General features: G+C 50.5%; 1 protein-coding gene across 1 annotated transcript in view; it reads left to right on the top strand.

The window, feature by feature from the left end:
• LOC138516999 (nucleophosmin-like) overlaps positions 1 to 12920 on the top strand; it is a 419222-nt gene extending 406302 nt beyond the window's left edge. Inside the window, exons 12-13 of the mRNA XM_069632499.1 lie at positions 7344 to 7418; positions 11668 to 12920. Coding sequence (XP_069488600.1) covers positions 7344 to 7418; positions 11668 to 11724 — 132 coding nt within the window. The 3' untranslated portion in view covers positions 11725 to 12920. The remainder of the gene's footprint in view (positions 1 to 7343; positions 7419 to 11667) is intronic.
• Positions 12921 to 13305: the final 385 nt, after the last annotated feature.

Here is a 13305-nt window from a genome sequence, read left to right as displayed (position 1 = left end):
TGTTGGTGTATCGCCACACTTGGCAACACCCCCCCCACACATGATGGTTTAACATACAATATATGATGATTTTTGTATTGGATTGATTAAATACCTTTTGTATAATGTATTAAATTAGTTGTTATGATATGGCATTTGTAACACGCCTATACACAAGTGTTAGTCTTGTCATCCTCTATCCACTGGTCCACCCCATGTTTTTCTGCTGTTTGCTTTACCTGAAGGACCAGGGATTATAGTACAGGTAATCCCCTTTTATTTTTTTTGTATTGAGCCTCACTGGTACTGCTTGTGTCGCAATTTCGGGTTCCCAAAATATAGGCAACATGGGGCAGAGCTTCGGGTAGGGGTATTTGGCTCCTCCTTTACACATGTTACCCGAGTGGTGCTGGGGGGTCCCGGGTAGCAAGGGAGTAAAGCCGAATTACGAGGGTCTGGGAACGAAGTGAGAGTGTGGGACACGCACCAATATGAGAAAGTGAAACAAAGCCAAACAGAATATTGAGTCTGGGACCCGCACCCAAAAAGAGATTGTCCACGTTGGCACTGTTGCTTGGCAGGAGAGTAAACCAAGCAACTGTGAATGTTGCAAGTCTGGGACGACCTGAAGACCAACGCAGATTCCAACACCCACTCGGCACTGATGCTTCTTAACATCTCTGCAGCATTCGGCAGTCGGCCACAACATCCTCAATAGACTGGAAGAAATAGAGATCATTGACACTGCGCTGCTCTGGATGAAATCTTTCCTATCTGAAAGAGCAGCAACAGTATGGATAGAACCATTCAAACCTGTGCCGCAGGACACCACCTGTGCAGTAAAATGATCCTCCCTAGCCCCACCCCTCTTCAACATCCACTGGACCCCACCAATCAATGTCATCAATAGGCACGGCATCACCTGCTACAACTACACAGTGAGACCCCTAGCACACCCCTTTGCTTGCTTTATGGGAGCAAGTGAAGTGAAGGACGGTGCCAGGGTCTTTATACTGTCCCTATAGATGGGCCCTGTCATACAGGAGGGCTTCATGGGAGTGAACATGACTGTGCCAGGGTCCTTGTACTGTGCCTATAGATGGGTCCTGTCATACAAGCGGACATTATGGGCGCGAGCACAGTGGTCATCTGTGCCAGGGTCCTTATACTGTCCATATAGATGGGCCCTGTCATACAGGAGGGCTTCATGGGCGCGAGCATGACTGTGCTAGGGTGCTTATACTGTCCCTATAGTGGGTCCTGTCTTACAAGCGGCCATTATGGGAGCGAGCACAGTGGTCGTCTGTGCCATGGTCCTTATTCTGTCACTATAGTGGGTCCTGTCATTCAGGAGGGCATTATGGGAGTGAGTGAAGAGAAGGACTGTGCCAGGGTCCTTATACTGTCCCTATAGATGGGCCCTGTCATACAGAAGGTCATTGTGGGAGCGAGCAATGTGCAGGACTGTGCCAGGGTCCTTATACTGTCTCTGTAGATGGGTCCTGTCATTCAGGAGGGCTTTATGGGAGCAAGCATGACTGTGCCAGGGTCCTTGTACTGTCCCTATAGATCGGTCCTGTCATACAGAAGGTCATTGTGGGAGCGAGCAATGTGCAGGACTGTGCCAGGGTCCTTATACTGTCTCTGTAGATGGGTCCTGTCATTCAGGAGGGCATTATGGGAGCGAGCACAGTGGTCATCTGTGCCAGGGTCCTTATTCTGTCCCTATAGATGGGTCCTGTCATACAGGAGGGCATTGTGGGAGCGAGCGGAGAGAAGGACTGTGCTAGGGTCCTTATACTGTCCCTATAGATGGGCCCAGTCATACAGGAGGTCTTCATGGGAGCAAGCATGACTGTGCCAGGGTCCTTGTACTGTCCCTATAGATGGGTCCTGTCATACAAGCAGCCATTATGGGAGCGAGCACAGTGGTCGTCTGTGCCAGGGTCCTTATACTGTCCCTATAGATGGGTCCTGTCATACAGGAGGGCATTGTGGGAGCGAGCAAAGTGCAGGACTGTGCCAGGGTCCTTATACTGTCCCTATAGATGGGTCCTGTCATACAGGAGGGCATCGTGGGAGCGAGCGGAGAGAAGGACTGTGCTGGGGTCCTTATACTGTCCCTATAGTGGGTCCTGTCATACAGGGGGGGCATTATGGGAGCGAGCACAGTGGTCGTCTGTGCCAGGGTCCTTATTCTGTCCCTATAGATGGGCCCTGTCATTTAGGAGGGCATTATGGGAGTGAGTGAAGAGAAGGACTGTGCCAGGGTCCTTATACTGTCCCTATAGATGGGTCCTGTCATACAGGGGGGCATTGTGGAAGCGAGCGAAGAGAAGTACTGTGCCAGGGTCCTTATACTGTCCCTATAGATGGGTCCTGTCATACAGGAGGGCATTGTGGGAGCGAGCGAAGAGAAGGACTGTGCTAGGGTCCTTATACATTCCCTATAGATGGGCCCAGTCATACAGGAGGTCTTCATGGGAGCAAGCATGACTGTGCCAGGGTCCTTGTACTGTCCCTATAGATGGGTCCTGTCATACAAGCAGCCATTATGGGAGCGAGCACAGTGGTCGTCTGTGCCAGGGTCCTTATACTGTCCCTATAGGGGGTCCTGTCATACAGGGGGGGGGCATTATGGGAGCGAGCACAGTGGTCGTCTGTGCCAGGCTCCTTCTACTATCCCTATAGTGGGTCCTGTCATACAGGGGGGGCATTATGGAAGTGAGCATGACTGTGCTAGGGTCCTTGTCTTGTCCCTATAGATGTGTCCTGTCATACAGGAGGGCATTATGGGAGCGAGCACAGTGGTCGTCTGTGCCAGGGTCCTTATACTGTCCCTATAGATGTGTCCTGTCATACAGGAGGGCATTATGGGAGCGAGCACAGTGGTCGTATGTGCCAGGGTCCTTATACTGTCCCTATAGATGGGTTCTGTAATTCAGGAGGGCATTATGGGAGCGAGAACTGTGGTTGTCTGTGTCAGGGTCCTTATACTGCCCCTATAGATGGGTCCTGTCATACAGGAGAGCATTGTGGGAGCGAGCGAAGTGAAGGACTGTGCTAGGGTCCTTATACTGTCCCAACAGATGGGTCTTATCATACAGGAGGGCTTTATGGGCGCGAGCACAGTGGTCGTCTGTGCCAGGGTCCTTATTCTGTCCCTATAGATGGGTCCTGTCATACAGGAGGGTTTATGGGAGCGAGCATGACTGTGCCAGGGTCCTTGTACTGTCCCTATAGATGGGTCCCGTCATACAGGGGGGCATTATGGGAGCGAGCACAGTGGTTATCTGTGCCAGGGTCCTTATGTCCTTATAGATGGGTCCTGTCATACAGGAGGGCATTGTGGGAGCGAGTGAAGAGGACTGTTCTAGGGTTCTTATACTGTCCCTGTAGATGGGTCCTGTCATACAGGAGGGCATTGTGGGAGCGAGCATGACTGTGCCAGGGTCCTTGAACTGTCCCTATAGATGGGTCCTGTCGTACAGGAGGGCATTGTGGGAGCAAGAAAAGAGAAGGACTGGTAGGGTCCTTATACTGTCCCTATAGTGGGTCCCGTCATACTGGGGGGGCCTTATGGAAGCGAGCATGACTGTGCTAGGGTCCTTTTCCTGTCCCTATAGATGTGTCCTGTCATACAGGAGGGCATTATGGGAGCGAGCACAGTGGTCATCTGTGCCCCGGTCCTTGTACTGTCCCTATAGATGGGCCCTGTCATACAGGAGGGCTTCATGGGAGCGAGCATGACTGTGCCAGGGTCCTTGTCCTGTCCCTATAGATGGGTCCTGTCATACAAGCAGCCATTATGGGAGCGAGCATAGTGGTCATCTGTGCCAGCGTCCTTATACTGTCCCTATAGATGGGCCCTGTCATGCAGGAGGGTTTATGGGAGCGAACCTGACTGTGCCAGGATCCTTATACTGTCCCTATAGATGGGTCCTGTCATACAAGCAGCCATTATGGGAGCGAGCATAGTGGTCATCTGTGCCAGGGTCCTTATTCTGTCCCTATAGATGGGTCCTGTCATACAGGGGGGCATTATGGGAGCGAGCACAGTGGTCGTCCATGCCAGGGTCATTATACTGTCCCTATAGATGGGTCCTGTAATTCAGGAGGGCATTATGGGAGCGAGAACTGTGGTTGTCTGTGCCAGGGTCCTTATACTGCCCGTATAGATGGGTCCGGTCATACAGGAGAGCATTGTGGGAGCGAGCGAAGTGAAGGACTGTGCTAGGGTCCTTATACTGTTCCTACAGATGGGTCTTATCATACAGGAGGGCTTTATGGGCGCAAGCACAGTGGTCGACTGTGCCAGGGTCCTTATTCTGTCCCTATAGATGGGTTCTGTCATACAGGAGGGTTTATGGGAGCGAGCATGACTGTGCCAGCGTCCTTGTACTGTCCCTATAGATGGGTCCTGTCATACAGGAAAGCATTGTGGGAGCGAGCGAAGTGAAGGTCTGTGCCAGGGTCCTCATACTGTCCCTATAGATGGGCCCTGTCATACAGGAGGGCTTCATGGGAGCGAGCATGACTGTGCCAGCGTCCTTGTACTGTCCCTATAGATGGGTCCTGTCATACAGGAGGACATTGTGGGAGCGAGCGGAGAGAAGGACTGGTAGGGTCCTTACACTGTCCCTATAGTGGGTCCTGTCATACAGGAGGGCATTGTAGGAGCAAGCAAAGAGGACTGGTAGGGTCCTTATACTGTCCCTACAGTGGGTCCTGTCATACAGGAGGGCATTGTGGGAGCGAGCAAAGAGAAGGACTGTTCTATGGTCCTTATACTGTCCCTGTAGATGGTCCTGTTATACAGGAGAGCATTGTGGGAGCGAGCAAAGAGAAGGACTCTGCTAGGGTCCTTATACTGTCCCTGTAGATGGGTCCTGTCATACAGGAGGGCTTCATGGGAGCGAGCATGACTGCCAGGGTCCTTATACTGTCCCTATAGATGGGTCCTGTCATACAGGGGGCATTATGGGAGCGAGCACAGTGGTCATCTGTGCCCAGGATCCTTATACTGTCCCTATAGATGGGCCCTGTCATGCAGGAGGGTTTATGGGAGTGAACATGACTGTGCCAGGGTCCTTATACTGTCCCTATAGTGGGTCCTGCCATACAGGAGGGCATTGTGGGAGCGAGCAAAGAGAAGAACTGTTCTAGGGTCCTTATACTGTCCCTATCGTGGGTTCTGTCATACACGAGGGCATTGTGGGAGCGAGCGAAGAGAAGGAATGTTCTAGGGTCTTTATACTGTCCCTATCGTGGGTTCTGTCATACAGGAGGGCATTGTGGGAGCGAGCATGACTGTGCTAGGGTCCTTATACTGTCCCTATAGATGGGTCCTGTCATACAGGAGGGCTTCATGGGAGCGAGCATGACTGTGCCAGGGTCCTTATACTGTCCCTATAGATGAGCCCTGTCATGCAGGAGGGTTTATGGGAGCAAACATGACTGTGCCAGGGTCCTTCTACTGTCCCTGTAGATGGGTCCTGTCATACAGGAGAGCATTGTGGGAGCAAGCGAAGAGAAGGACTGTGCTAGGGTTCTTATAATGTCCCTGTAGATGGGTCCTGTCATACAGGAGGGCATAATGGGAGTGAGCACAGTGGTCGTCTGTGCCAGGGTCCTTGTACTGTCCCTATAGTGGGTCCTGTGATACAGGGGGGGCATTATGGGAGCAAGCACAGTGGTCGTCTGTGCCATGGTCCTTATTCTGTCCCTATAGATGGGTCCTGTCATACAGGAGGGCATTATGGGAGCGAGCACAGTGTTCGTCTGTGCCAGGGTCCTTATACTGCCCCTATAGATGGGTCCTGTCATACAGGAGAGCATTGTGGGAGCGAGCAAAGTGAAGGACTGTGCTAGGGTCCTTATACTGTCCCTACAGATGGGTCTGATCATACAGGAGGGCTTTATAGGCACAAGAACAGTGGTCCTCTGTGCCAGGGTCCTTATACTGCCCCTATAGATGGGTCCTGTCATACAGGAGAGCATTGTGGGAGCGAGCAAAGTGAAGGACTGTGCTAGGGTCTTTATACTGTCCCTACAGATGGGTCTTATCATACAGGAGGGCTTTATGGGCGCAAGCACAGTGGTCGTCTGTGCCAGGGTCCTTAGTCTGTCCCTATAGATAGGTCCTGTCATACAGGAGGGTTTATGGGAGCGAGCGAAGAGGTCTGTCAGGTTCCTTATACTGTCCCTATAGATGGGGCCCTGTCATGCAGGAGGGTTTATGGGAGTGAACATGACTGTGCCAGGGTCCTTATACTGTCCCTATAGTGGGTCCTGTCATACAGGGGGGGCATTATGGGAGGGAGCACAGTGGTTGTCTGTGCCATGGTCCTTATACTGTCCCTATCGTGGGTCCTGTCATACAGGGGGGGGCATTATGGGAGGGAGCACAGTGGTTGTCTGTGCCATGGTCCTTATACTGTCCCTATAGATGGGTCCTGTCATACAGGGGGGCATTATGGGAGCGAGCACAGTGGTTGTCTGCGCCAGGGTCCTTATACTGCCCCTATAGATGGGTCCTGTCATACAGGACAGCATTGTGGGAGCGAGCGAAGTGAAGGTCTGTGCTAGGGTCCTTGTACTGTCTCTATAGATGGGTCCTGTCATACAAGCAGCCATTATGGGAGTGAGCACAGTGGTCGTCTGTGCCAGGGTCCTTATACTGTCCCTATAGATGGGGCCCTGTCATGCAGGAGGGTTTATGGGAGTGAACATGACTGTGCCAGGGTCCTTGTACTGTCCCTATCGTGGGTCCTGTCATACAGGGGGGGCATTATGGGAGGGAGCACAGTGGTTGTCTGTGCCATGGTCCTTATACTGTCCCTATAGATGGGTCCTGTCATACAGGGGGGCATTATGGGAGCGAGCACAGTGGTTGTCTGCGCCAGGGTCCTTATACTGCCCCTATAGATGGGTCCTGTCATACAGGAGAGCATTGTGGGAGCGAGCGAAGTGAAGGTCTGTGCTAGGGTCCTTGTACTGTCTCTATAGATGGGTCCTGTCATACAAGCAGCCATTATGGGAGTGAGCACAGTGGTCGTCTGTGCCAGGGTCCTTATACTGTCCCTATAGATGGGTCCTGTCATAGTGGGGGGCTTCATGGGAGCGAGCGTAGTAGAACCCATCTTTAGCGACAGTATGCGATCTGTAGGAGAGCGTGTGGGGTCAATGACTGTGCTGCTGTCGTTTATAGATGGTGTCTGTCATGTGCACTGTACTGTGCCTATAGAGGAGTTGTGCCATATGTGAGCGCTTTGGCTGCACTGGTGTTCTGTTATAGGTGCAGGGGAGCTTTGCAAAGTCACTGATTGTTATTGAGTGTTCTCGGCTTTCTTCTTTGATTTCAGGGGATGGCGATGCCAAAGGACATGCAGGCCTTTTCCAATTTTGCCTTCCATAGCTTCCGGTTGCGGGATCAAAACGTAAGACAAGTAAACATGTGGTCTTCTTTATGTCTCGTGTCATAGCAGCGCTGCATGTGCTATCCTCGCCTCTGTACCCCAATGCAATCGCATGACCACACGGAATATGAAGTCAGAGTATTGCCCAAGTTACATGTGCCTAGAAACTCTGGTGTCTTAGCACTGTAGACATCCTCTACAAATGAGCACTCTTCTCATCACTGCTAAACTGTGGAGTTATGCCAGATTTACCTCCGCACAGCACCACAAACAAGAATACCTCCACATGCCACCTCTCGCCACTAACCATGCTGGTGCATTCACCACCGCTAGCATGAATCCCACCGCATACCACCTCTCACCACTATCATTAATACTGCCTCATTCATTACCACTCGGCATAGCTCGCATGCACACCTCCATATGCCACCTCTCACCACACTGAAGCATTTACCACTGCCAGCATGAACACCACCTCTCACCACCACTAGCATGAACAACTTGTTTACCACCTCTCACCACTATCATTAATACTGCCTCATTCACTACCGTTCAGCACTGCTAGCATGAACACCTCATATGCCACCTCACACCACACTGATGCATTCACCACTGCCAGCATGAACACCACTGCATACCACCGCTCACCACGATCATTAATATTGCCTCATTCACTACCGCGCAGCACTGCCAGCATGTACACCTCCGCATGCCACCGCTCACCATGATCATTAATATTGCCTCATTCACTACCGCGCAGCACTGCTAGCATGTACACCTCCGCATGCCACCTCTCACCACAATCATTAATACTGCCTCATTCACTACCTCTCAGCACTGCTAGCATGAACACCTCTGTATGCCACCTCTCACCATGATCATTAATACTGCCTCATTCACTACCGCGCAGCACTGCTAGCATGAACACCTCCGCATGCCACCTCTCACCACAATCATTAATATTGCCTCATTCACTACCGCGCAGCACTACTAGCATGAACACCTCTGTATGCCACCTCTCACCATGATCATTAATACTGCCTCATTCACTACAGCTCAGCACTGCTAGCATGAACACCTCTGCATGCCACCTCTCACCACAATCATTAATATTGCCTCATTCACTACCGCGCAGCACTGCTAGCATGAACACCTCTGTATGCCACCGCTCACCATGATCATTAATATTGCCTCATTCACTACCGCTCAGCACTGCTAGCATGAACACCTCTGCATGCCACTTCTCACCACTACCATTAATACTGCCCCATTCACTACAGCTCAGCGCTACCAACAAAAAAACCTCTACACACATCATAGCCAACATATTAATACTGACACATGTGCTACTCCCCAGAACTGCTAGTAGGGTCATATCTGATCAAACTTGACGTTTGGGGGTTCGGTTTTTCGTTCTCACTTGTGCCTGGCCACATCCACAGGCTATGGCCATGGCCTGCTTTGCTTATACTGTCGCTACCAGGACCATTTGACTCTGTGGGGAGACGTAGATGCTTCGGGTAGCAGAGTCTGAGTCCACCAAAAGTGGAATAAACCCAGCTACAGCAGGCCACACTTGAAGCAAGCACTCCTCCTCGGTGCAAAATGGCCGCCTTGGGAAGGGCTCCTAGCTTGAGGTGACAAAAAGACTGGAAACCGAGCAGGAAAGAGCATGAGACCTGAAAGCAGAATTTATAGAATGAAATGTGCAACTACACTGAGACGCACAGTGTCAGTATAGTACAGGGGGTCTTGTGAGGCGAGGACTGGGTCCATCTCCTCTTCACTGCTAGACCATACCTCAGTCAGAGGAGCACCTCCCTTCACTGCTAGACCATGCCTCAGTTGGAGGAGCACCTCTTCACTGCTAGACTATGCCTCAGGTAGAGGAGCACTTCTTCACTGCTAGACTATGCCCCAGTCGGAGGTGCACCTCTCTTCACTGCTAGACTATGCCTCAGAGGAGCACTTCTTCACTGCTAGACTATGCCTCAGTCAGAGGCGTACCTCTTTACTGCTAGACTATGCCTCAGTCAGAGGCGTACCTCTTTACTGCTAGACTATGCCTCAGTCAGAGGTGCAACTCACTTCACTGGTAGACTATGCCTCAGTCAGAGGAGCACTTCTTCACTGCTAGACTATGCCTCAGTCAGAGGAGCACCTATTCACTGCTAGACTATGCCTCAGTCAGTGGTGCACCTCACTTCACAGCTAGACTATGCCTCAGTCAGAGGAGTACTTCTTCACTGCTAGACTATGCCTCAGTCGGAGGAGCACCTCTTCACTGCTAGACTATGCCTCAGTCGGAGGAGCACCCCTTCACTGCTAGACTATGCCTCAGTCAGAGGAGCACTTCTTCACTGCTAGACTATGCCTCAGTCAGAGGTGTACCTCTCTTCACTGCTAGACTATGCCTCAGTTGGAGGAGCATCTCCCTTCACTGCTAGACTATGCCTCAGTCGGAGGTGCACCTCACTTCACTGGTAGACTATGCCTCAGTCAGAGGAGCACCCCTTTACTGCTAGACTATGCCTCAGTCAGAGGAGCACCCCTTTACTGCTAGACTATGCCTCAGTCAGAGGAGCACCTCTTCACTGCTAGACTATGCCTCAGTCAGTGGTGCACCTCACTTCACAGCTAGACTATGCCTCAGTCAGAGGAGCACCTCTTCACTGCTAGACTATGCCTCAGTCAGTGGTGCACCTCACTTCACAGCTAGACTATGCCTCAGTCAGAGGAGCACCTCTTCACTGCTAGACTATGCCTCAGTCAGTGGTGCACCTCACTTCACAGCTAGACTATGCCTCAGTCAGAGGAGCACCTCTTCACTGCTAGACTATGCCTCAGTCAGTGGTGCACCTCACTTCACAGCTAGACTATGCCTCAGTCAGAGGAGCACCTCTTCACTGCTAGACTATGCCTCAGTGGTGCACCTCACTTCACTGCTAGACTATGCCTCAGTGGTGCACCTCACTTCACTGCTAGACTATGCCTCAGTGGTGCACCTCACTTCACTGCTAGACTATGCCTCAGTGGTGCACCTCACTTCACTGTTAGACTATGCCTCAGTTAGAGGAGCACCCCTTCACTGCTAGACTATGCCTCAGATGAGCACCCCTTCACTGCTAGACTATGCCTCAGTTAGAGGAGCACTTCTTCACTGCTAGACTATGCCTCAGTCAGAGGAGCACCTATTCACTGCTAGACTATGCCTCAGTCGGAGGTGCACCTCACTTCACTGGCAGACTATGCCTCAGTCGGAGGAGCACCCCTTTACTGCAAGACTATTCATTTCCTGAGCATGCCACAATCCATATTGCCATCTGTCGATGCTAGTAAAGCAGCAAATCTATCTTCTCATCCCAGCTAATACTGTCCCAACCGCCGGTCAGAATGCGCACTGCCTCGGCAGTAACAGTAGCATCATTGATGGTTCATTGCTAATGATGTGTCTTCCCTACCACTAATACTTCAAGCTCTCACCACTGCTGACATTGGCAGCCCCACTGCCAATGTCAGCATGTTTCTGCTAGCTCGCAACTGCCACACTCCCGGGCTCTCATTGCTGATGACCTGCTACACTCGCTACCCATGATCACTATTCAGTAATCCTGCAGCGACCCCTCTTGAGTCAGATGCTGATCCTACGCTGTCACCACCGCCCGTGCTCAATACTGCTGTCCTTATTGCTGACACTAAACACCATGGCTGGGATTACCACTCAACACTAATGCATCACTGTTAGATCTATAACTGCTTCCATTATAACTGCTACCTCTTAACACTGCCTCAGTAGATATGCCTCATGTTTGACTATTCAGGGATGCTTAGGGTGACCATGTGCAGTAATATCAACAATTACACATTCACTGTCCTAAACGCTGACGTTGCCACGCCGGCCCCACCTTACCAGTGTCAGCACTACTAGACTAGCCAACAGCCAGCTTAACATTTCTATTGCCATTATGGGCAAAGCCAACATGATTGTTCGCACCACTAATGACACTAGTACAAGCATGTGGTGGGTTGATTTATAGACACAAACTTATCTCAATATTCCTGTTTAAACAGATATCATGTAAACAATGTATGCATAGAGATGAGAATCAGTGCTGCACCTGCCTTCTCAAATATACACCAGAATGCAACTAAAGGGGCGTTTTGCCACCTCCTAATTATAGCCTCGCTTATGCCCCTTGCCCTGTCCTAAGAATGTCCCTGCGCAGTGTTGCACTTCTGTGATGTGCTTCCCCTTCTGCTTCTTTTCCAGGCACTGAATGAACTCTGGCTCTATAAGGAATGTCTAAGAACTAGGATGCCTCAGTAGGTGGCTTTGTCATGGGGTGAAACCCCCTGGATCTCGTGAGGAGAAGTTGTTTGTAGGACCATTGCTCTGTCTTCTGGTATCAGGAGTGGTTCTGCCATTGATGAGCTGTGCACGATGTACCCTTCTGCCCACTGATGTCCTGAACATCTGGACCTGTTCCTAAAATGCCACAATCTACAGGCACTGCCTTGTCACAGCAGTTGCCATTGGAGCTTGAGACTGGGTCAATGGTGGTGGAGGCTGGCCCTCAACCTTTCAACGTCCCTCCCACTGTGCCCAATTCCTCTCCATATATTGTTTCTGTTCTTACCTCTGCACTTCTTTTGCTGTTATTTATTTTCTTTTCTGACTCTATATGGCACTCTTGTTTATTCTCTGAGTTGGTTTTACAGTTATGTTTTATTGTCCTAATTATGTGACACAAATTTGCTTTGCTTTTAGACAACGTTTCTAATGCGTATTTGCCCTCTTCCTTGTCTGTGATGTTGGTTTTATGATCCTATAATTTCTCAATATATTTACAAACCGTGCAACCTCCTGGGTCAGGACGCAACAACGTCATCTCGGTGCTAACACATGTATTCAAACCGAGGCCTCTTCTCTCCTGGAGCGTGTTTTTGGAAAGAAAAATCATGTCTCCCCCCTTATTTTGAAGAATGTTTGTATGTTTTGCCATGTGACTAATTGCAAAACAAACTGTGTGTGGAGTAGCTATTCTGTAAGAGGTTCATGTTGGCAACTTCTCAGGGTATGTATGGCAGGGTGCTACAGGGGCCGCAGAGGTGCTACAGGCACCGCCGAGGCATTACTGGGACAGACTAGGTGCTACCAGGACCGCCGAGGTGCTGCTTGCAATTAGGAGAGGTCTCTGGCCACATCTTTCAAGGACACAGACAGTTGCTGCTGGATGTTCATTATATCAGGGCCACCTGGAACCAAGTGGCAAACTGTGCCAAAATAGCAGGACCACCATATTCCATAGGGTGCATATATATACATGCATTATTCCATAATGAGGAGGCCCCTTTGGATGAGCGGTCGCTGCCTCTTTCCCATCGTGATAATTTAAACCTAGATCCCACTAAACAACCTCACAGTTAGCCCAATATGCTTCACCATCGATGCGGCACGGTGGTCAATGGCTTCTTCCCATAATTGCTCTGTTAAAAGTCAAATAAAGATTTTATTTTTTTTAATCTGTTTTTTTGTCATTTCTAGTGCCCTGGGACTATCACTAATATTTTATCAGAGCTTCCGGCCTGGCCTTGTGAATGTTTCACAATGTTATATTAGGAAAGATCCCTGCAAGGCCTGGCAAGGGCACAATATGCCACACTCTGAACAAGACTCAGTGCTGTTAGACCACGATGGTCATGACTGCCACAGTGTGGAAAAGGTTGTTTTCTATCCCCACTGGAGCCATTGATTCTTATGGGCATCAGAAGGGCATCAGAATTAGGCGTGCAGGTTTGGCTTCTGTGTAGCTCACTGATGGCAGTGTGCCCACTTGGAAGATGTGTAGTCATTGGATGGTTGTGGTTTGCTCTCCGTGTTTGGACATGCAAAAGAGAAATCCATGTC

The sequence above is a fragment of the Ambystoma mexicanum genome, chromosome 6q (assembly GCF_040938575.1).
Source record: "Ambystoma mexicanum isolate Mex_15411 chromosome 6q, UKY_AmexF1_1, whole genome shotgun sequence".
Taxonomy (NCBI): domain Eukaryota; kingdom Metazoa; phylum Chordata; class Amphibia; order Caudata; family Ambystomatidae; genus Ambystoma; species Ambystoma mexicanum.
This window is presented reverse-complemented; position numbering and strand designations above follow the sequence as displayed.